Below are 21,364 nucleotides of genomic sequence, written 5' to 3'. Positions count from 1 at the left end.
ACACCCAGCAAAGACTCCAAATGAGAAAGGGAAAATATCTGTAAAACTGCAAATCAGCTTGTCAAAACAAAAACAAACAAACCAACCCCAGGAGCCAAGGATCAACCTACATTCAGGGCATATGAATCCTTTTTAATCTTTTAGTTTCCCCTGAGAAGTCTGGCCCGAAATTAAGAATTAGAAAATCTAAATCAGTTTAAAAACGACCAGACTGTGCTGTACTTTATACAGTTCAGTCAAGTCAGTACCAACAGTCACTCTGGGGAGACTAGAGGTGGTGAACAATTCACTCAGCTTCCCCAAAGCCACTTCAAAGCCACGGGCGCTAGGAGTATTTGCCACTGACGTGAGATGAGACTGCAAAGCTGGCACAAAACAGGTAAAATTAAGAGTAGATAGTAAAGTTTGAATGACTCCACTTCCTTTATTGCAGTAACTTCCGTACAAAGCAGCGACTGCAATACTCAGGGTTAAAACATTACAAAAGCATTTGTGACAGGTACAGTACAGTATTATCAAAATATTACATTTTCAAACTGAGCAGATAATCACCCACCAGAGTTCAACTCTTTCAATTATTTTCATAGTCTTAAAAAAACACATATGTCAGAAAGCAATATGAAAAGAGTGTAAAGGAAAACCTAAAGCACAAAGAAAACATTGCAACAAATAAATATTTGATTTAGTAACTGTTAATAATCAACACCAACATTCTCTCTGAACCCACTGAATTTTTTACCTATCATAACAATGAATTCAAATGCCACTGCATAATTATTTTCAAGTTATTATCAATGATTAGGACTAAAAATAATTTGGCATCAAGATAATCAAAATTCAGCATAAAATAAAAATAGCTTTAATACTAGCTAGCATCTCTAAGAATTGTTGAAAATTTTCAGTTTAGAGTACTATTGCAACCTTGAAAATGTCTGACCTGGTGTCTAGTGTTAAGTGAACGTCATGTTTTTAAAAGTGGAAAGCTTCTTACATTATTTCACAAACAATATTACCCTCCCTAGTATGTGTATTGAGATCCATTGTATGTACTTTATACACAAATGTATGGTGTATGACATTTAGTTTCTGTAGTACAGGTCACAATGAAGTTTTCCTGAATGGGGAAAAAAACCTTTAGAAATAAAAGGCAAGTGTACCTGTGCACATGTCAAGATAGCAGCATTCAGCCCATGCCCTATAATCCATTCAGAAAACTCAAGCATGATATGGTTTATTGAATATGGCATTTCTATATTGCCTCCAAACTCTGCAGAATTTAAAGTAAATGGAACAATATTGAATTATAATGCAGGAAAAACTTAGAAAAATCATTTAACTTCATTTTCTTAATATTCTGAATGGAAACGACCAGATATCCAGCTGGTATTAATTTAAGTCATATTCATGCAAAAATATTGCATCACTGAAAATGCTTTTCTAACATTTCCCTAAGATGATGGAAGTCTGTGTCTGTTCTCCACCACTGAAACTTACTGATCATCTGCTCAACAGCACTGTACCTAACTGGATAACTGGATCAAGTTTCACTATGATCTTCAAATTGTCTTTGTCCTCCATGAAACCTGTAACCTCTTGATCTGACTTGAATGTTTATTGAAACAAAACAAAACAAAACAAAATGTAATCTACTCAACTGTGACCACTTTAAAATCTGAAACACCAGCAACACAAATTTCTTTACATATACACATATGCACCTGTGTATGCATAACATACACACATACAGACATGTAGACACGAATCCCTTGAAATGTGTTTAGGAAGTCCTTCCTTGGAAAATGAGAAACTTCACATTCAAAACTGTGTATAAAGCTTTCAGGACAGCACATCTGCACTGTCAAGTGCACGGGTAGACGACAAGGTCAAACGCACAAACTGGCAGTTTTCTTTAACACAAAAGTTTCAAAGTATTAAGAATGGATTAAATTTCAATGTTCAGAATAATCTGTTCAAACCTGAGTGTATTAAGATTAAATGTACTTGATACTTGAATAAATTAAGCCTAAAACCATTTCCACTAAGAAAACAGTGGTCCATTTAACCATTGATAAAATTTTAATGATTTTTTTTTTAAATAAAGTATGGCATAGGGTAGTGAAAGTCCCATAGTGTTTATTGAAATGTTCTATTAAATGGCATTTCTTTGTCTAAATTTCCTCCAAAACCACCTGTTAGCATGTCTTAAAAGTCCCTCACATTTGAGAGGAATTCCAAATTAGAACAGATCTTTTAGAAATAATACAAATGATCTCGAGTTTTGCTTGAAAAGGACATGTGATTTTTCAGCATCATATAGGAAGTGCTAGGTAGATCTTCACCCTTTTCTAAGATTTATAAGAAATAATACATAATTTCAATTGAGAGTTAAAAATGGTGTTTAGGCCTCTATTTCCTTGCTCTACATGTACACATACTCATATAAACCTAACCTTGGGCTCCATTTTTTGGTATTTTCCCCCATATAGTTTATTAGTTTGTCCTAATTATCTTGAGTATCTAACAGATACTTTTACAAAAGGAATACAAAACACACAGTACTCCAGACTGACTGGTCAATGGAAGATGAAAAGGAGTGTCCACCGAAGGTGGCAGATTAGAAATAAAAACATCTGAAGGCAAAGTTTAACATTCTATAAATTTACAAAAGACGATAGCTGTATGGATGAAATTTGGTTAATTTCAGAAGGCACCTCAAGGCTAAAGGCTTTTGTACTCCTCTCAGCAATCAAAAAATAACACACTCTTATTGCTTCCAGGTAGCAAAGGACAACTTTACTCTCATGAACTTCAGTCCAACAAGAAAGAATTACCAGTCACTGATATGGAGTTGACTAAAACTGAAGTCTCCATCTATCTATCAATGGAGCAACTTTTCCATGTGCTTTCAAATAAATGAAGTACTGAAACAAAGTCCCAGTTCACCACTGTGATATCTGGTGTTACTGACGATTTCAGTCGCTTTCACTAGGCACTGAAGTACCATTCCTGGAGGGCAGTCCATGGTGCAGAATAATTAAGAATAGAAGGTAAGGACGCTCTGATGATTTCCACGAACTAGGAGGATTGGTGGCAGGTCCTTAGATAGAGCATCTAACCAAGCCATATACAGAGCACTGGACACAGCACCTTTCCGTGCGACTGGGAGACTCCTAGGATCAGAATGAGAAGACACTGAGCAATGCTTTGGAGAAGAAAATGAAACAGCAACTATTAATTAGGTCCCAATTCCCATGATAAAACCTGAATGGAGGGAAATTCTACATAGATACAACAATAACTATTATACATACTCTCATTTCATTATCCCCAGATTTTTAGGTTTCAACCAATTTTCAAACATTTGTCCATAAAAGTATTCCTGTGAACTTCAATACATATAATTTATATTTATTATTAATAATATTAATATTTAGTCAAACTAGCCCTTCAATAAGGATAGGATTCTTTAGAATAAAAATGTATTTGTATTAGAACCCAGACAGTAGAAGTTATAGATGGAAAATAAAGTATAATTAACTGTATTAATTTTACCTTCTCTTGTGAATTTTAGTTTCTATTTATAGAGCACAGTAGTGACCTCTTGACCTCTAAGGAGTCATTCTAAATTTCTATGGCTGAGCATCTTTCATTCTAGAAGTTTGCCCACCATCAGCACAGACTGAAAACGCTGTGTTTGGTGTTACCCTGACAGTTCTTTATGTCCCTCATCTGTCTTGGTTTCTGGGTGCCTGAGCTTTTCTTATCTTTTAGGGACACAGGATTCAGAACTAAAAACATCCAGGTTCACATATCTCTAATAACATGGCTCACAGAGGAGAGGCTCAAGTGGGACCAGTAACTGTGTCTAATTCGAAGACAGCATGTTTGCACAGAACTACATCTAATTCAAAGACAGCATGTTCCCACGGAACACAGTCACAGGGGAAACGGGGTGGGTTCAGACAGGACCTGCTGGACCAGGTCAATATTCTATACAGCCTTTACACTTAGCTTTATGAGAAAGTTATCTGGAATCCAAATTCTACTGTGAACCCCCCTATGCCTCACACACCTGTGGCCCTGCTAGAAACTTTTGAAAAGGTGAAAAGGAAATTAAAGAATATGAACATAAAAGTTCAGAATAACTTATCAAAAGAAATTACTTAGAGAGATACAAGGGTATAGTGTATCTCTTGTTCATGCCTAAATGCTAGCTCCACATGTTGAAGGCAACTATATTTTAGAGTGTGAGTTTTCCTTTTTATAGATAATGTCTTTTTGATAAACTTTTTAAGCACTTATTAGCCAGGCCTTGTAGTACAGGACTGAAATCCCAGCACTTGGCAGACAGAGGCAGAGAACTCCAAGTTTAAGATCAGCCTGGGCTATCGATTAAAAACAAAACAAAAAAGCAACCCAATGGTGGTGTGACTGTTACAGTGGAACCCCTGCATTCTGACTGCATCAGAGGCAGGCCTGCTCTGCAGGAAGGAAATTATGACTGCTACTGTAAACAGGGTCAAAAGCTCATGGCTGGGATGGCAGTGGTCCTAGGGGTAACCTACTTCTATGGTTTTGTTAAATGGTCATGGACTCAGACTGCCTTCTAAATGTTCACACCCGTGTTTACAAGTGCTCGCCCTCAACGTTGCTCAGAGGAGCTTACAGCAGAGGGCAGTGGTTAATGCAGAGACCCATAACTTATCAAAATATTGAGTACGTGACTGAGTCCTTGGCCATGAATGGGCATCTCTTATCACACATGGGCCGTCCACTGCCAACCAAGGCTCAGAGAGCACTGAGGAAGAGGGGACATAAACATGGTAAGAGCCAGGAATGCTGGGAAAGAGAGTCACAGTCACCAGCCAAATGCAGAGAAAGCAAGATGAGAATGCCATAATGAGAAAAGGTGCGAGCCAAATGGCTCAACATAGATAAGAACTATGGGTTAATTTAAATTGTAAGAGCTAGTTAGTAATAAGCTTGGGCCATCGGCCAAACATTTATAATTAGTCTAAGCCTCTGAGTGATTATTTTATAAGCGGACAGGACGCAGAAAAACCTCTGGCTATAGGAACCTTCATGAAAATAGCACAAACCTTCTTCCAATAATACTTACATGACAATAATATTAGCTGTGCTCGAGTGCTCCTTTAATAATTCATTTAACCTGATCTGCCGGTATGTCTGAAATGGAAAAGGACAGAATTAGAATTGTAAGGCAGACTGCAGCCCAGTATACAGTGTGTAAGCCCATGCAGCCTTGCACTAGATCTTCAGCACTACCAAAGAAAAAGGAGGAGGGAAAGGAGGAAGAATAGGAGGAAGAAGAAGAACAAGACGATGAAGTGGAAACTACCATGGTTTTTAAAACAAGTAGCAAAAACAAATTTTGTATAATAAAATATCATTCAGAAAAATATTAGACAGCTGCTTCCCACCATTCAAATATAAAATGACCTTTAAGGGAAGTTTAATTTACATAACCATTTCCCCCTGTATCAAATCACAGTGCTTGGTACTTACAGCATCAGTAATTCTATTAAATCACATGTAAGACTACTGAAACGGAGAGAAGGGAAGAGTACCTTAGTCTTATAAAGCTCAAGCTCATTATCTGTTATTCGCCAAGGCTCGTCTTCCTTCATTTTATCTGCAATGTCCTGTTCTTTATCATCTTCATGAAGTCTGTATGGCTCAATCATGTCATCAAAAGCGACAATACTTTAAAGAACAGAAAGAATACTGACAATCTTATTTTGAATTATGTATTAGGAACATCCTTAAGTAGAAATTATAACTTGTTATAAACTTGTAATCATTTTTATAATTTAGTTAGAAAACAGTAATTTCCAGTCTCTCGAACTGCACAGATAACAAAGTTGGAGCTAAAGCCTGTCACACTGTAATCTGCCCTTACCTGTGTCAACTCTCGAACTAAAGAGTATCACATTAGCCGAAATAACTCCTGAGTGATGAGTAAAATACAACTTTGCTCAAATAGCAAATCTTTTCCAACTCAATGTAAAACGATCTTTATCCCAGCTCTCTAACTCACTTGACACATGCCTAAAAATAATTAGTTATTCCTGACAAAATACACACAGACAGTAACTGCCTCTCTGTGCCATTTTCAAGAACACTATTCCAAAAATAGAAACTGTGGTAAGAGACTCTTGACTGCAACTATTATAGGGCAATTCAGATTTTCACTATAAAAGTGAACAATGGAAGTAATGCATACGTAAAGTTATGATCAAATGCTTTTAGTGACTGTGGGTAGGAAATATCTGGAATTTAAAACCTATCTGCAATTTCTGTGGCACTAACAATTTTCAGAAAGCATGTCTAAAGAGTGAAATCCCTTCTGAAAACTGAGAATTCTTTAAACTTACTGCAGTATCACACTGGCAAGCCAATTACCATATGGTTTTTAACTCGGCACAGAGAAAAAGCTCTGGTAATCATTTAAAGTTAAATTATCTGTGTCTGCACAGGCCAAAAAAGTTGGAAATTTATATAGAGTAATTTATCCAGCAACTTACTTTTCTTTTTTTGGTTTGGTGTTGATATCTCCTAGGACCATGATATCAGAGAAATCTATTCGGAATTTACTAAGTAAAGTAGCCATCCTATGACAAAAAGAACAAACAGCATTCAGACATGGAAAGGATGTTAAGTATTTTTATTCACTACATATGTGATAAGATGACCTAAAGGGAAAGTCTACCAGTTGCTACACAAATTTCCTGAATTGGCCCATACTCTCCATTAAAAAAGTAAACACTGAAATTGCCTGGGTAGAGATGACTATCATCTAACCCTCTCTATCCCTGCTAAAATTTAAGAAAGTGATGTGAGTGGACTCAAATGCTAACTATCCAGGAAGGAAATGTGCTGGAGAGGGGAAAGGGGAGTATAAGGGGGCCCAGCACTGTGAGAACTGAGCTGGGTTCAAAAGAATGCAGCATTTTGTTGTATAACAGTTTCCTCCAAGTTTGATATACTCCACCCTGCAAAGAAGCTACTTAAGCAGGAAGGTAAACAACACACAACAACATCAGGAAGTTCCTGAAACTGACCATATTCACTGGGCTCCTCCCTCCCAGAGTAAGCAATAAGGCTGCTGAGAGTCACTCTCAGAGAAGCCAAGCTGCAAAGAAGACTCAGACCAGACCAGCTGCCTGTAGCAGAAGCCAATCAAGCTGCCAGACAGAGGATTAGACCAGAGTCACTGGCAAAGTGCACAGGCACTCTCCAACCAGTTGAGCCGCCTGCAGGCAGTGCAGTGAGCTCCAGGTTTCCAGCCTTCGTGAGCTGACACCATGCTGGGGTGGGCCTTGGTGAGGCAGCGTCTTTGAGTCATATCTGCTCCTTAAGTAACTCCTCAGCCATACTCCTGTAAGTAACCCCACTAAAACTCACTGGTTCACTAAGTCGGACTTTGGTAGTATCCATGTGGTCTTGTCATAGGTTCCCTATCTGGGGTGAGTAGATGTGTGTGCTCATCTCCCCAGGAAAAGTCTTGCCACATAACACATTTACATAGAGGAATGAGGCAAATGAAGAACTATGTACATAAGAGATAAAACAGGTAGACCAAAAATGCCTGAAGTCCGCATATGCAGGACATATCTGGAGTGGGGACAAGATGGAAGGGGACAAGACAACAACCAGAAACTTGATGCCACACTGTAGCACTCACACTGTCTACAAGTGGTTATAGGACTGTGGGAGCATCAGTCAAAACTCTCAGACTTTCTACAGGAAACTGGAAGCAATGTGTGCAGTACCCTTCAGGGACAAGGCCAGGAGAGAAGCACCAGAAACCAGACTCGTGGCAGTGCAGACAATAGTAGGCTGATGTCTCCAAGTCCACACCATTTCTCTATATACGAAAAGGCCATTTCTATGCACTTTCTTTCAAAAGATTAAAGATCTGCTTCTAACACCTGATGGTACAGGTATTAATAAAGACTTTCTAAATTGCCAACGTGTTAAACTACCACATCTAAGAAAATTATGCATTTATAATTTAAATATGGATGTCAAAAAATTAAAGAGGATAAGGTTCTATTTAATGAGGCTTTTGAGGTATGGTTAATACTTTAGGGTCTATATGGTTTTTATTTTATCAAATCTCTGTCATGAAAGGACTATTTAGTTAATGCTCTCCAACTTGAAACAAACTTACGCTCTCCGGTCATGGTCTATCCTGTTTATTTTTCCACCAATGAATACTCGGATCTTACAATCTTTCCACTTTTTCTTGGTAGTCAGAAGGTAGGGTATCAACAAGGTCAAACCTGAATTATAAAAATATAAAGTCCTTTTTAAAATGCTAATATCTCAAACAAAAAAATTATTTTCAACTTGGTCTCAAAAAACACATTTATTATAACTCAATGTAAAGTAAAATTCGTCCTCCCTTGACAATTCCATCAAGGAGGGAGGTCCAAGAGTTGTGGTTCAGTCCCAGAATTGCAGTTCTTTAAGCAACAAAATTGGATGGTGGCCTAGGCAGTAGAAAATGTGTTGCAGACAGAAAGGGGAAGGAAATGAATGTAGCCTAATAGGAGCAAGTTTCACACTGAAATGGGAGAGATGAGAGGGAAAAGGCTGATTGGCACTGGCTTTCAGGTTCTACATAGTATATACATGCACACATACATATTATATATTCCCTAGCTTCGTCCACTGAGGGGACCCGGTAACCAAGAACTATCTAATAAGCCACAAGCATAGTGCTTCTAAGTACTACTCTTGACCAGAAGGACAAGGAGACCTTGGGTAGAAAGTCCTTTTCATAGCAAGAAAGAGATAAGTCTAGGAGACCATCTTATTTTAGGAAGCAACTTCCAAAATGAGTTCCCTCTATCAAATGAACACATTAAGTCACCCTGGGGAAGACCCTGGTGCTAGATGTGGACAATCTGAAAACGAAACAAATGATGACAGTATTAAGTGAGATCTCTTTGGATAAACTAAGAAGCAATGCCTTAAAATGAAGAGACAAGCTCTTCTTTTAATAAAATGCCAGCCAATCATTGAGGAAGGAATGATGGGGGTGAAAATGCATCATCCAGGACCACAACAGCCAACTGAGAAACATGAGTGAGTGAATGTTAACCCAGGTGAAATAGTTGAGAAAGAAAAGTTTATCTGCAGAGCCACCAAGAACCCCACCACCACATCTATAATCATAAAGAGGCGAAAGCAACTTTTCAGGCAAAAGTCTGAAAAAATACACATTACTCAACAGCTTACTTTACACCAATATGCCACTCTTAGTGGGATATAGACAGAAGAGCACAGTGCCACTTCTGTGCTATTTTTGCCAAAGATTTATACCGTGAAACTGATTGTGACCAATATGACTGCATTCCAAATTGAGTCACATTACATAAACTAGTCATAGTTAATATAATGGCATTGTCACAAAGTTCAAGAAAGGACTAAAGCAGCCTCTACAGGAAGACTCCTGAAGGGACATCACTATGTATGACTCTCACACTGATTCTTGTGCTGTTTGAGCATGCTGGTAAAACTTGAATGTGGTAAACTGTATGCCATTTCTTAGCACTAGTCTTACATGTCAGCAAATTTCTAATTATTTAAAAAATACATTAAGGGCCTTACCTCCATCATCAAAAAGCCACCAGACATCAATAGTATTCTTTCCTTGTTTTTTCTGAAACTGTGTACTAGCTTCGAGAAGCTTTTGGTCAGCTACATTTAAAGGTGCAACAGGGCCTTTGGATTCTGAAGGATTAAGCAAAAAATTATGACATAAAGGAAGTAAATGTTAAATCTCCTTTTACTGTATTCCTAGAATTTCCTAGCATTTGTAAATTCAGATATTTATATGCAGATAGCTGTATATGGCTTCCATTATAAGCCTGTAGTAGCTTATAACAGATATAATTTGAGTACAAAAAAAGTACTTTTTGTTTTACAATAGGTAAACTCATCCAAATTACCCTAGTGTCTAGTATTTTGAAGTATTCTGGTGAATGCATAGGAATCCTAAATACTGAACATTTACTGATAGAGTTTAATTTTCCTGGAGAACTATTTTAGGCTAATAAATCAAGCTTTACACTTGTTCTGTGAGATTTCTTTTATTATCTGGTATCTCAATGATTTAGAGTTCAAAGGTATTAAATAAAAAGCCATATTTGCAAGATGATTGGATTAACAGCAATACACTCTTGTCATTACCAGGGAAATGTGCTCATTGATCACTGTCCCCTCAGTATGTGATGCCCAATTGTAAAGCCACATAACCACATCTTTCTCTGAATCATAGAAAGATGGCAGGAACTCCTTGGAAAGGGTACAAATATGCTGCATGTCTGAAAGGAGTTCCCATTTACATTTCTAGGAATTTTAAAAAAAAATCAGCATTGACTCTGTGAGCAAGCAAATGGCTATTATGAAACTCCACTATCACAATTTTAAAAACAGAAATTCATAGAAGGATCTCTGGTCATTTTTCCAGAGGTCCATCATTCACTTTCCATGCTGCCATGATGTAAGCAAACATGACAAATGATTTTGCATGATGAAATAATATGGCTACCAAACCACACTGCTCCATAACTCTCACCTCTATCTCCTCATAAAATTCATGTACGCTGACATGACTGTGTATCTCCCAAACGCAGCACGACTGTGAGAAATATTGCAATTTTTGAAACGAAAAATATATTAGTATCAAAATCGAGAATTTGGCTGGGTACAACTGATGGTAAAGAGTGTAAGCGACACTGTAGAATCACCTGTTCCAGTGTCCCTACTTATCATCTAAACCATGCAGTTGAAATGAAGAAAAAAACCCAAAAAACAGAACACCTGCCTTTCCAGGTTTGTGTACTTCAGAAACACCATGACGATTCAAAAGACTGTAAAACAATAGCTTGTCCCAGTGAGACATAATGCTTAGTTGAAATAAAATTAATTTTGCTAATCTGCATTTAATAGATAACTGTAATATCACCTCACCATGGAAATAAAAACTAAATTAAAATAAAAGGAAAATAATAGGGTTGGAATTAAAGAGATAACAGTATGGAAAGGGGGATTAAAATAAAATGATGAACAATGCCTGCCTTTTTTCAACAGTGGCTGAGTTGGAGTCTTGCCATCCTCTTCCTCATCTAGATTATGTTTAAAAAACACAAAATATGAAGTTAATTGCCTTTATAATCATAAAGTAATGGAAATGTAAATAGAGCACATTATAAACAAGACAGTGTGAAGAAACAGCCCATAAAAAATGATTAATACTGAAAATTAATATTTTCTATACTGAGTGTTTAATATTTTTTAAAATCACATTATTTTTTTATAAAGACCATACAGAGTGAATGATGAACACCCACACTGAAATTTTATTTCTTTAAAATTATTCAAAAGAGCCAACAGATTTTGTAAACGTTAAGCTTTCAGACTTGAACTTGTCACACTACGGTGTGCAGGGTAGAAGCATGGCCCTTTGAGCAGCCATCTTTGAAGGTAACACAAAGCTTTAAACATGCCACTACATCACACACAAGTGACTAAAGGCACCTGGTATTTGCACAAGTCAATCAGAACTGGAAATATTAGGGAATTTGATCAGAGTAAAATGCCAGTTTATAAGAGTCATTTTCTTCAAATAAAGTTTATGTACATATACATATGTGTGCATATATTTATCAGCTTATGTTTAAATATTCACCAATTTGTTTTCTGGGGTAAGCAGTTTTTCTAATTCTTTTTCCCCATAGATGTAAATTTACTTAAGGCAAGCAAACTCGAGATTTAAAAAGAACATTCTGCAGTGGGATCCTAAGTAAGACTCCCAGGCTTTCAACAGCATCTCTAACACTACCCGCGATGAGCTAGTGCTGGTTAGCTGATGCCTTGCTTTCTCACTGGTAGAAATGCACCTACCTCTGAAGGCTGTGAAGCTGCAGGCATTGCTGAAATGAGTTTAGGCTGGTGCAAAGCAAGTACTTACAGAACATTCTCTTTTTGTCCCCTTGTATATTATATGCCTCAGTAAGCAAGACAGATAAAACCAAATACTGTGACTATATAACTATATTAGAATGTTCCTAATCCTGAAGGGTTGTTTTTTTTGTTTGTTTGTTTGTTTGTTTTTTACAAAGTATCCATTTCTCTTACAGTATCTGTGCTGATTTTGAGAATTCGCCAAATAGAAAACAGACAGAAAAATCAAGCTATACAATTGTTACTTTTTGTGCATGTTTTGGAAAAATAATTATATTTTAAATACTACTGTTATAAAGTAATACTTAATATCTGCTTTTGAACATATAGTGATGGGTGGTTTATATTCATTTAAAGGAGTTTAAATGTCAAAGACAAGTGGCATTTTAAATTATTTATAATATTACCTATCTTTGCAGGTGTATGAAAGTCAGAGGACAACTCATAGGAGTCAGTTCTCTTCTTCCACTCTGTAGGTCCCAGGAATCAAATTCAAGTCATAAGACTTAGTGGCAAATGCCTTTTTCCAACAGAGCCTTCTTACCCACCAAAATGACTCTTTAAATTAGGCTATCTGCATTTACAATTTTACAATTGAGTAGAAATATACTAATCTAGTTTCCTATTCTTTAAAACTATGAAGTTGTAGCACACATCACTGAGTTAATGTACGTGTTTGCATCTACTTAGATGTGAGTGCAGAGTAGCTTCTAGGAAATGATCAATACGACTGCATGCATGAATTCCTCACAGACTAGACAGAAAGGGTCTGTTTCAGGCAAGAAAATGGGAAAGGGCAAAAGAATGTAGAAATAAAATAAATGCAAAAACAAATGAACAGAATCAGCGTATGAAGTGTATGGACAACACAAACACAGAATAATAAAGCCACCAAGGCCCAAGAGGAGAACTGTGTGAAGCCACACTCTCTACTACTACACTAGGCAAGCTACACAGGAAAGGAGAGAATAAAGAGCAACATCAATGCTTTCAAATAATCTAAAAGATAAATTGTGCAGAGACAGGGTTTGTCCAAGGCTATCAGTTTCATACAAAAGATGGTAGTCATCTTGGAGAAATCAAAAGTACACTACGGCTGGGTGATTTACAGTGCAGATTTCTTTCTTGTTGCGTTATCAGTTGGAACAGGACAGATGGAGATACGAGTCTGAACAGAGGTTGGAGAGTGAGGGTGGGAGAGTAAGATTTGGAAGTCATCCCTTTTCTTCTTACAACATGACACACAAGTTTGTGGATGAAATTATCTGTAAGCCTCATGAAAAAGTACATATTCTTCCCAAGTTTAAAGAATAATATTTTGAAGCAAACTACTTAAAAAACTATGTTAGTCACTAGTTAATTGGCATAACTTCTGTTTTAAGGAAAGCAACACTTTAAAATTGCAAACAATGTCTAGCTTAACAAAAGGAACTTTGTAATATGTATTATATTCAAAAGCCAACCCCCTCAAAATTAAAACGAACTGTTAAAAAAATCTTGTTTGAATGAAAATTACCTTTATGTGTAATGGATTTTTCACCCGATGATTTGCAAGTGTCTTGATCTGACTTTTTACTGTAGTCCACATTTACTACCACATCCTTGGTACCAGGTGATTTTTCTTGTGAAGATAATAATTCTTCTGTAGATATGAAAGGGAAAGTACTTAAAACTGTATCAAAATCATAGTTTAACTATTCAAAGTATCATGGTTTAATAGTAAAAAGGTAAAAAGTATCACTTGTGAAATAGTAAGGTGTGAGGATTTCTTTTTTCTTTCTTTTCTTTTTTTCTTTTTTTTTGATAAATGATTTAAGAAACAACCATACTGTTTAAAATGACTATCGATGTAAATATGTCAGCCACTAGGGGCTAAGCTGGGTTCTGGGGAGTAAGTAATGAATGAGAAATCCACATAAAAACAGAATACAGTAGGCAAAAAGATGATATGTAGGCTGTCAAGAAACTCTACTCTCAAAGGTAGTTTAAATATAAAAATATGTAAATGTAACAAATGTTCACATTCACATAAAGGACAAGTAACCCTAGAAAATTATTCCATAACTACAAAGTCAATGTCAGAGATACAACCTTTTCCTAACAAGTCCAGGGAATGTACCAATTCCTCTTAAAGCATTTTCAGATTTTGGCAAATACTTAGTAAATACTGAACTTCAACTGTAAAACATATAAAATAGACAATACAATACAAAATGGCTAATCTGTCCACAATCCTCATCACTACTTTGTATGGATGGAGAGAGACAACAGAAGATATGGGAGCCAAGTTCCAGCACTAAACTAAGGGGTTAAAAGAGTTAACCTCTTTACCGTTCAGGACAACCCTATGAGGTTCATCACTAGGCATTAACAGAGAAGTAAACAGTCCCAGAAGCCACCCAGCTTGCCAGGCTACAAAATTACGGGTAAAGGCTGGAAGTTTTAGAAGACATCTACCTGGGCCTAAGACCAGATCTTAGCAATGGGCAAAGCCTTCAAAAAAGCACTTCATAATAATCATAAATACATAGTACTTTTGAATGCTTCAGTCCCATTCAAACCCCGGTAAATAACAGAACGGAATAATCCATCATTCTCTTGGGTGAGAGGGCACCACTTCTAATCATGCAGTGTCAATGGGTATGAGTCAGGCTCTCTAAACACAGTCTCAAGACTTCAAATGAGGTGCTACCACAGTCACTCCAGAAAAAGAAAGTACATTTTCAGCGAGCTAAGCTTCTTTGTTTCAAGAGTTTAAATCATGAACAGATTACAAGTTTTTATATGCTTCTTGTCTATCTAACCTCAGCTAATCTGATGATTTCATTAACTAACTGATAAGGGGAAATGGTAGCTATTCAATACTTTTAAATGAGCAAACCTTTTTGAAGGCTATGGAAATTTCCATTTTCATAAAATCAGCAAGAAAGTTATACCTTAAATTGGGTCCTAACCATCACTTTAAAAATAAATGTATACATCGTATTATTTAACTAACAGCCTAAGTAGTGATTTAAGCATCTTAGTAGTGGTTTAAATATTTTTTTCATCCTGTTTTTTTTTTAAAAAAAATTTGGTTGGCCAATTTACAATCATAACTAATGTCTGCCTTTCTTAAGGCTATGACTTATACTAAATTTTATCCTCCATTAATAATCATCAGCCATCCTTTAAGATGCAGACATTGGTGGCTTCCCAGAGCATCTGATCCTAAGATGGGAAGCATGAAGATGGCAATATCTAAGTCAGTGAAGATCATGTAACAATAGGCACAATTTTTTAACAAAGTAATTGATACTTTTAGAATAAAATCTTATCTGAGGAGCACTGACCTTGTCCTTGGAGGTGTGATATGTCCAATCCTTCCTTTAGGCGGATAACCACAACTCCATATTGGATGTCGAAAGCATCACTACAACAGAGGAAGGGAGAATCACAAAATTGTTTATGTTCTATAAAAAGTGAAAGGACCCATGGATCTCTAAAATGACTTTCCACTCTAAATGTCTGTTTTCTTTAATATGTTTTGAAAGTCAGAGAGAAATGAATCACCTTAGTTCCTAATCTCACACTTTTCTTCTATCATACCCTTGAAACCATGTAAGTTTATATTACAGTGATGTGCCACATGATGCTCTGGTCAGAAACATACCATATGCATGCCTTCACATGCCATATAGCCTGGGTGTAGCCTAGTTTTCTGTACCTACTCTCAACAAAGCCAGCTCACAATGTACTTCCCAGAATTCACAGCATCATCAAGCACTACGACTGACTCATGGAGCAGCTTTTTAGAGCAGGAGCAATCTGTTTGGTAACTGTTGCTGTTTGGCTATTTATTTATTTTTAGATTTTATTTTATTTTTCTTTATGTGTCAGTGTGGAGGCATGTGCACTTAAGTGTCTATGAGAACAGAGGCCAGAAGGACTGGATCTCCCTCTAGCTGAAGTTACAGGCACCTGGAGTGGGTTCTGGGAATGGAACTTGGGTCCTCTGGAAGAACTGAGTGGTCTTAACCACTGTACCATCTAGCCTCATCCAACAGTATTTTGATCTTGCAAGGCAATATGACAGAAAACAACCATTACAGTAATCCTACTGCACTTAAACTTAGGTGTATTCCTTTGAAGCTAAGAGAAACATCTGAAGAGGAAGAAATGGATCTTACTGAGAATGAGAACAGCTTTTAGTGTATGAAGACATTTCTGAAAGGACAGTATCTGTGAGTGTGTTAATGTATGTGTGCACAAGTACTTGTGCACACTTGCAGAATCCACAAAGTCCCCATCAAGTGTCTTCCTCAATCACTACAACTGTCTGAGCCTGGAGCCTGGAGCCTGTCACGTCAGCTCGGGCTGGCCCACACAGCCCAGGCACTCTCCTCCCTTCAGTCTCCAAGGCGGAGGTTACGGGCGCGCTGCCAAGCCCAGGTTTTCACATGAGTGCTAGAGATCAAACTCGGGTCCCTACGCCTTCTTAGCAAAGCGCTTCACCGGCTGGGCCATCTCCACACCCTAAGGGTAGTATTTAAAGTATTTGTACTTTTTAGAAGCTAGTCTAGTGTCCGATTTGAATCTGTGCGGGTTTGGGGTGTGCTGTCAGTCTCTCTGCGGCCTAGTCCTGCTGTGTCTGGAAGATGCTGCTTCCTTGGAGTCACCCACCACCATGGCTCTTACACCTTTCTGCCTCCGCTTTCACACAGATCCCTGAGCCTTGAGGGGAGGGTTTGACAACGACTTCTTTAGGGCTTCGTGCTCCAAGTCTCACTGTCAGCATGCTCTACAGTGGTGAGTCTGTTAGCTACCACCTACTGCAAGAACAACTTTCTAGTGAGGGTGGTGCAAAGCACTGGTTTCTGGTATAGCAGTACACCATCAGCAGTCATTTTACGGCCACCTTTCTTTCGCAGAACATTAGTGGCAGGCTTTCCCCTAGGGCCCAGGACCTCTCTAGTCTAAGGTTTTCTACCATGCCTAGGGTTGGCTGGCCAACACAAAAATGGATTCCATGGTTTTGTTGTATTATTTTTGTGCAATCTGTGTCTGGTTGGGTGTTCTGGTTTTTCTTTTCTTTTCCTTTTTGAGAGAGAGGGAGTGTCTTAGAGTTACTATTGCTGTGATGAAAACAACATGACCCAGAAGGGTTTATTTTAGCTTATGCTTTGTCACTTCCAGGTGACAGTCCATCACTGAAGAAGTCAGGACAGGAACTCAAGCAGGACAGGAACCTGGAGGCGGGAGCTGGTGCAGAGGCCATGGAAGGATGCTGCTTACTGAATTGCTCCACAAGCCTTTGTTGTTTTGTTTTGTTTTTCTTCTGAGACAGGGTTTCTCTGTGTTAATAGCCCTGACTGTCCTCAAACTCTCAAAGATCTGCGTACTTCTGCCTGCCAGTGCTGAGATTAAAGGTATGTGCCACCTGCCCGGCTCAGCCTGCTTTCTTATAGAACCCAGGAACATCAGCCCAGGGACAGCACCATCAACAACGGGCTGGGCCCTCCCCAACACCAATTAAGATAATGTCCCATAGTCTTATGTAGAGCCTGATCTTATGGAGGCATTTTCTTAATTGAGGTTCCTTCCTCTCAGATGATTATAGCTTCTGTCATGTTGACACAAAACTAGCCAGCATAGGGAGAAAGAACATGAAGCTGGGTGGGAAGGGAGGCAGGAAGACTTGGGAGGAGTTGGAGGAGGTAGGAAAATATGATCAAAATATAGTTTATCAAAAAGTTTTAATCAAAAATAAAAAAAGGCATTGCAAGGATGTATTTATGTACACCAAAACCTTGAAGGTTCCTCTAAGCCCATACTTAAAACTTTGAAAACTGAAAACCGGGGCTGAAGAGATAGCTCAGCTGTTAAGAGCACTTGCTGCTGTTACAAACAAAATGAAGACTGTTTAGGGTATAACAAAGTCAGTGAGTCAGTCAGTCAATCAGTCAGTCAGTCTGTCTATGTATGTATCTATGTATCTACGTATCTATCTATTTATCTATGGGGTAGAGATTATTTGGCTTTGTTCTTGTAATTAGTTAACTAAGGTCAAAGAGTCATTGTAAAAAGAAATTTAATAGAGATTACTTTCTCAATTATATCTTGAAGGATCTAATTCTAAAGAAGTAACCAATTATTTTAAGTATAGTAAATCAATAAAATCAACTGCCAATTTTCTTTAGAGAATATCAGGAAATAAACTTCGAACTTACCATAGATAAAATACCTGTATGTTTTTGCTATAAATTATAGGAAATGTTTTGTTTCAGGTCTTACATATTGCTAATAAAATATATAAAGCATACTCAATTACACAAATATTTAAAACTGCACAGAAATCATTAAGGGATAATTATCTAAGACAAAGATTGAGCAGTAACATGCTTTAAAGCTGCCATTAGCTGGGTCTGGTAATAAAGACCTGCAATCCTCGTTACTGGAGAAGCTGAGTCAGGAGGATCACACAGTCAGGTGAGACTGGGCTGCTGACTGAGTTTAAAAGCAGCCTGAGCAACTTAGTGGGAGACCCTTTCTCCTCGCCCACCCTAAAAAAAATGAAAGGGTTGGGTGTGGTAGTAAACACCATTTGTAACTCCAGCATTTGGGTGGTGAGGACTGATCAGCCTCAGTGACAGAGTGAGCTCGAAACCAGCCTGGATGGTTTTGTAGGGATGAGGGTACAACCCTCATAGCTCAGTGGAATATCATGCATCTCTAGCATGTGCAAAATCCTAGCTTCAATTTCCAGTACTACACAACAAAACACAAAAATAACATTGAGAGCCAGGAGGATGGCTTGCTCAGTAGGTATGGGCACTTGCTGCCAAACCCAACAACCCTAATTCAATCCCTGGTACTCACATAGTAAGAGAAGAGAACTGATTCCTGCAAGTTGTCCTCAGACCGCCACACGAGTACCAAGCATGCCCATGTATGTACACATGTAAGTAAGTGTAGTAACATTAACAACAAGGCCATTAACTTCTAATGGCTTTGAAAGCTAAAGAATATCCTTCCCTATCTGTCTGCAAGTGGCCAAATGATGCACAACATACAGAGCAATGCTAACTTCCAAAGCATTAAGACAGACCCCTGTCAGGGCCATCATGATCAACTACAAGTACTACTAATGTAGTTGGCGTATAATAACCATTTTCCAAGTGCTGCTTCTCTATTTTCTAGGGTAATTACTCCATCTCACTGCTCTTGATCCTTGAGAGGAAAGAGCATAACCCACCCACTCTGATAGCTCATGATTTAATCTTTGTGTGTACTGTTTTGCTTTTCTGAGGCACCACATACACGAAGTAGAGAACTAGACAGCTACAGAGGGAGTCTGCCCCCAGAAGGTCAGAAGGCACAAGCTCCACAGCCTTTGACCTTCCTGAAACCACCTAACAATGGAAGGGTTCTTGTGTGTCACCTGTGTGTATTACTAATCAACATGGACCTTTTCAAAGAGCAACTATGACCTCTGATCATTTCCGGAAACTTTTCAAATAAGCTATGAAAAAAAGCTATCAGACAGACGTAGCAGGAAATCAGTACAGGCGATGACTCCAATGAGTTCCAAGTAACCCCCATCAGAATTCACAGGAAAATGGGCCTGTGAATTCCATCTGAGAACCACTTTGCTAAAGACAGGATTTTCTCACTGATGTTTGTTTTGAAAGACAAATGTCTATATGCAAGATAATATTGTACCATAATGGCACAGTGAGAATTGTTAGTGTAAATTAGATTTGTTGAGCAAATCCCATAATACTAGGAAAAGGAAGTACTTTTCAAGTTTTAACAAGTATATCTGGCAAAAACAAAAATTCTTTAATTAAATAATTTAGTTCTACAAAGCACTGGTAAGATTAAATATATACGCAAAAGTCTACGAACCAGAACGACAAAGTAGCAAGAGAATAAAAGGAACTCAGCAGACAAGCTGTAAGAAGTTAGAGTGATGTGAAACCACCAAGACAGAGGAAATGAGAACCAACCAGCAGCTCAGAACGTCACGTGGAAAAGGCAAACAAGTAACTCAAGGAATGAACCAGAGACCAGCATGGGGACCAAATCCATCTCTGCAGCCGCTCAGTGCAGGACACATGAAGACCTTACAAAGCGATACTCCGCCATCTGACTGTTCAGCCACAGCAAAAGCACAGGAAGAAGCCGGCCAGCTTACACAGGAAGCAGGGTCTGTACACACCATCCTTGTTCACATCTAACGCATGCATCTATGAAAGATTATTCAGCTCTTAAGAAAAATGAAATTATGAAATTCACAGGTAAACTGATGGAGTTGGAAACATTCATACTGAATAAGGTAACCTAAATCCAGAAAGATAAACAGCATATGTTTGCTCTCATTTCTGGATGTTACCTTTGAGTATTCAGATACATGTGTTCCATGTGTAATACGCACAGAAGTCAGGAATTTATTAAGGGGACACTGGGGAGAAGTGGCCTTCAAGAATGTGGAGACAGGGCACAGCAGTATAAAATATTAAAGGGAATAATGGAATAAGACAGATTAAACAGATGGAAGATGGGAGGCAGGGTAGAAGAGAGAATATGGGGAGGAGGGGTAACTAATATTAAAGTCTTTTTTTAAAAAAAAATTGGAAACCTACTGACTGTAGATGCTTCACAAAATATAGACATATATAAAGAGGTATAACGGTGTTACTCTACAATGGGGGAGGGATATCTCAACTAGATATCCCATTCTATCTAACACATTACCCCAGTGCAAGAATGGGTTACCATTTTTTTGAGTTGTTGGCCAATGGGGACACATAGACCTCCAAGTATTACAAGCTAACCTCCCTAACTTGATGCTAAAAAACCTGCTGAAGATACCACATACGTGAATTACAGATATGGAGACATCAAGTGGGTATTCACCTGCTAGCTTCATCCTTACTGGCCAGTGATCATGATGCTGGAAGGTTCTATGCCCAGTGCTAGAGAAGAAACAGTAAGCCTCAATCTCACCCAGCTATGAAACCTTGCAAGGTAGAACAAAGACTGGCTGACAGGATAATGCCCACTGGTGTAAGAGCGGCACAGATGTTATGGGAGTAACCAACCACTTTCTGGCTGGATTTAAGGCTTTATCTATGAGACAGAACTCATACATGGCACTATTAAAAGGACTAAGGAATCTGTAGCTTGACAGATCATAGGCCCCAGGGGCGAACCCAATACTAGTCTGTTAAACGGACAGAGAACTGAGTATTAAAACTACCTCTAATGACTGATTGCTGCACCCACAGATTAGAGCATCTTTTAACCCACCATCAGAAGCCTCTCCTGGCAGTAGATGGCAATTAACAGACTCCAAACTGGTGAATGTACAGAGAAAAAAAACTAG

At 38.1% G+C, this 21,364-nt stretch overlaps 1 protein-coding gene across 1 annotated transcript in view; it reads right to left on the bottom strand.

The window, feature by feature from the left end:
* Positions 1–399: 399 nt before the first annotated feature.
* The window catches only part of Slc12a2 (solute carrier family 12 member 2), a 74,264-nt gene continuing 53,299 nt past the window's right edge, over positions 400–21,364 (bottom strand). The window contains exons 19-27 of the mRNA XM_059245933.1: positions 15,330–15,409; positions 13,514–13,639; positions 11,112–11,159; positions 9,640–9,762; positions 8,195–8,306; positions 6,546–6,632; positions 5,589–5,724; positions 5,120–5,187; positions 400–3,170 (exon numbers count right to left, since the gene is read on the bottom strand). Of these exons, the coding sequence (XP_059101916.1) occupies positions 3,035–3,170; positions 5,120–5,187; positions 5,589–5,724; positions 6,546–6,632; positions 8,195–8,306; positions 9,640–9,762; positions 11,112–11,159; positions 13,514–13,639; positions 15,330–15,409 (916 nt within the window). The 3' untranslated portion in view covers positions 400–3,034. The remainder of the gene's footprint in view (positions 3,171–5,119; positions 5,188–5,588; positions 5,725–6,545; positions 6,633–8,194; positions 8,307–9,639; positions 9,763–11,111; positions 11,160–13,513; positions 13,640–15,329; positions 15,410–21,364) is intronic.

Source organism: Peromyscus eremicus, chromosome 19 (genome assembly GCF_949786415.1).
Source record: "Peromyscus eremicus chromosome 19, PerEre_H2_v1, whole genome shotgun sequence".
In the NCBI taxonomy this organism is placed as follows: Eukaryota; Metazoa; Chordata; class Mammalia; order Rodentia; family Cricetidae; genus Peromyscus; species Peromyscus eremicus.
This window is presented reverse-complemented; position numbering and strand designations above follow the sequence as displayed.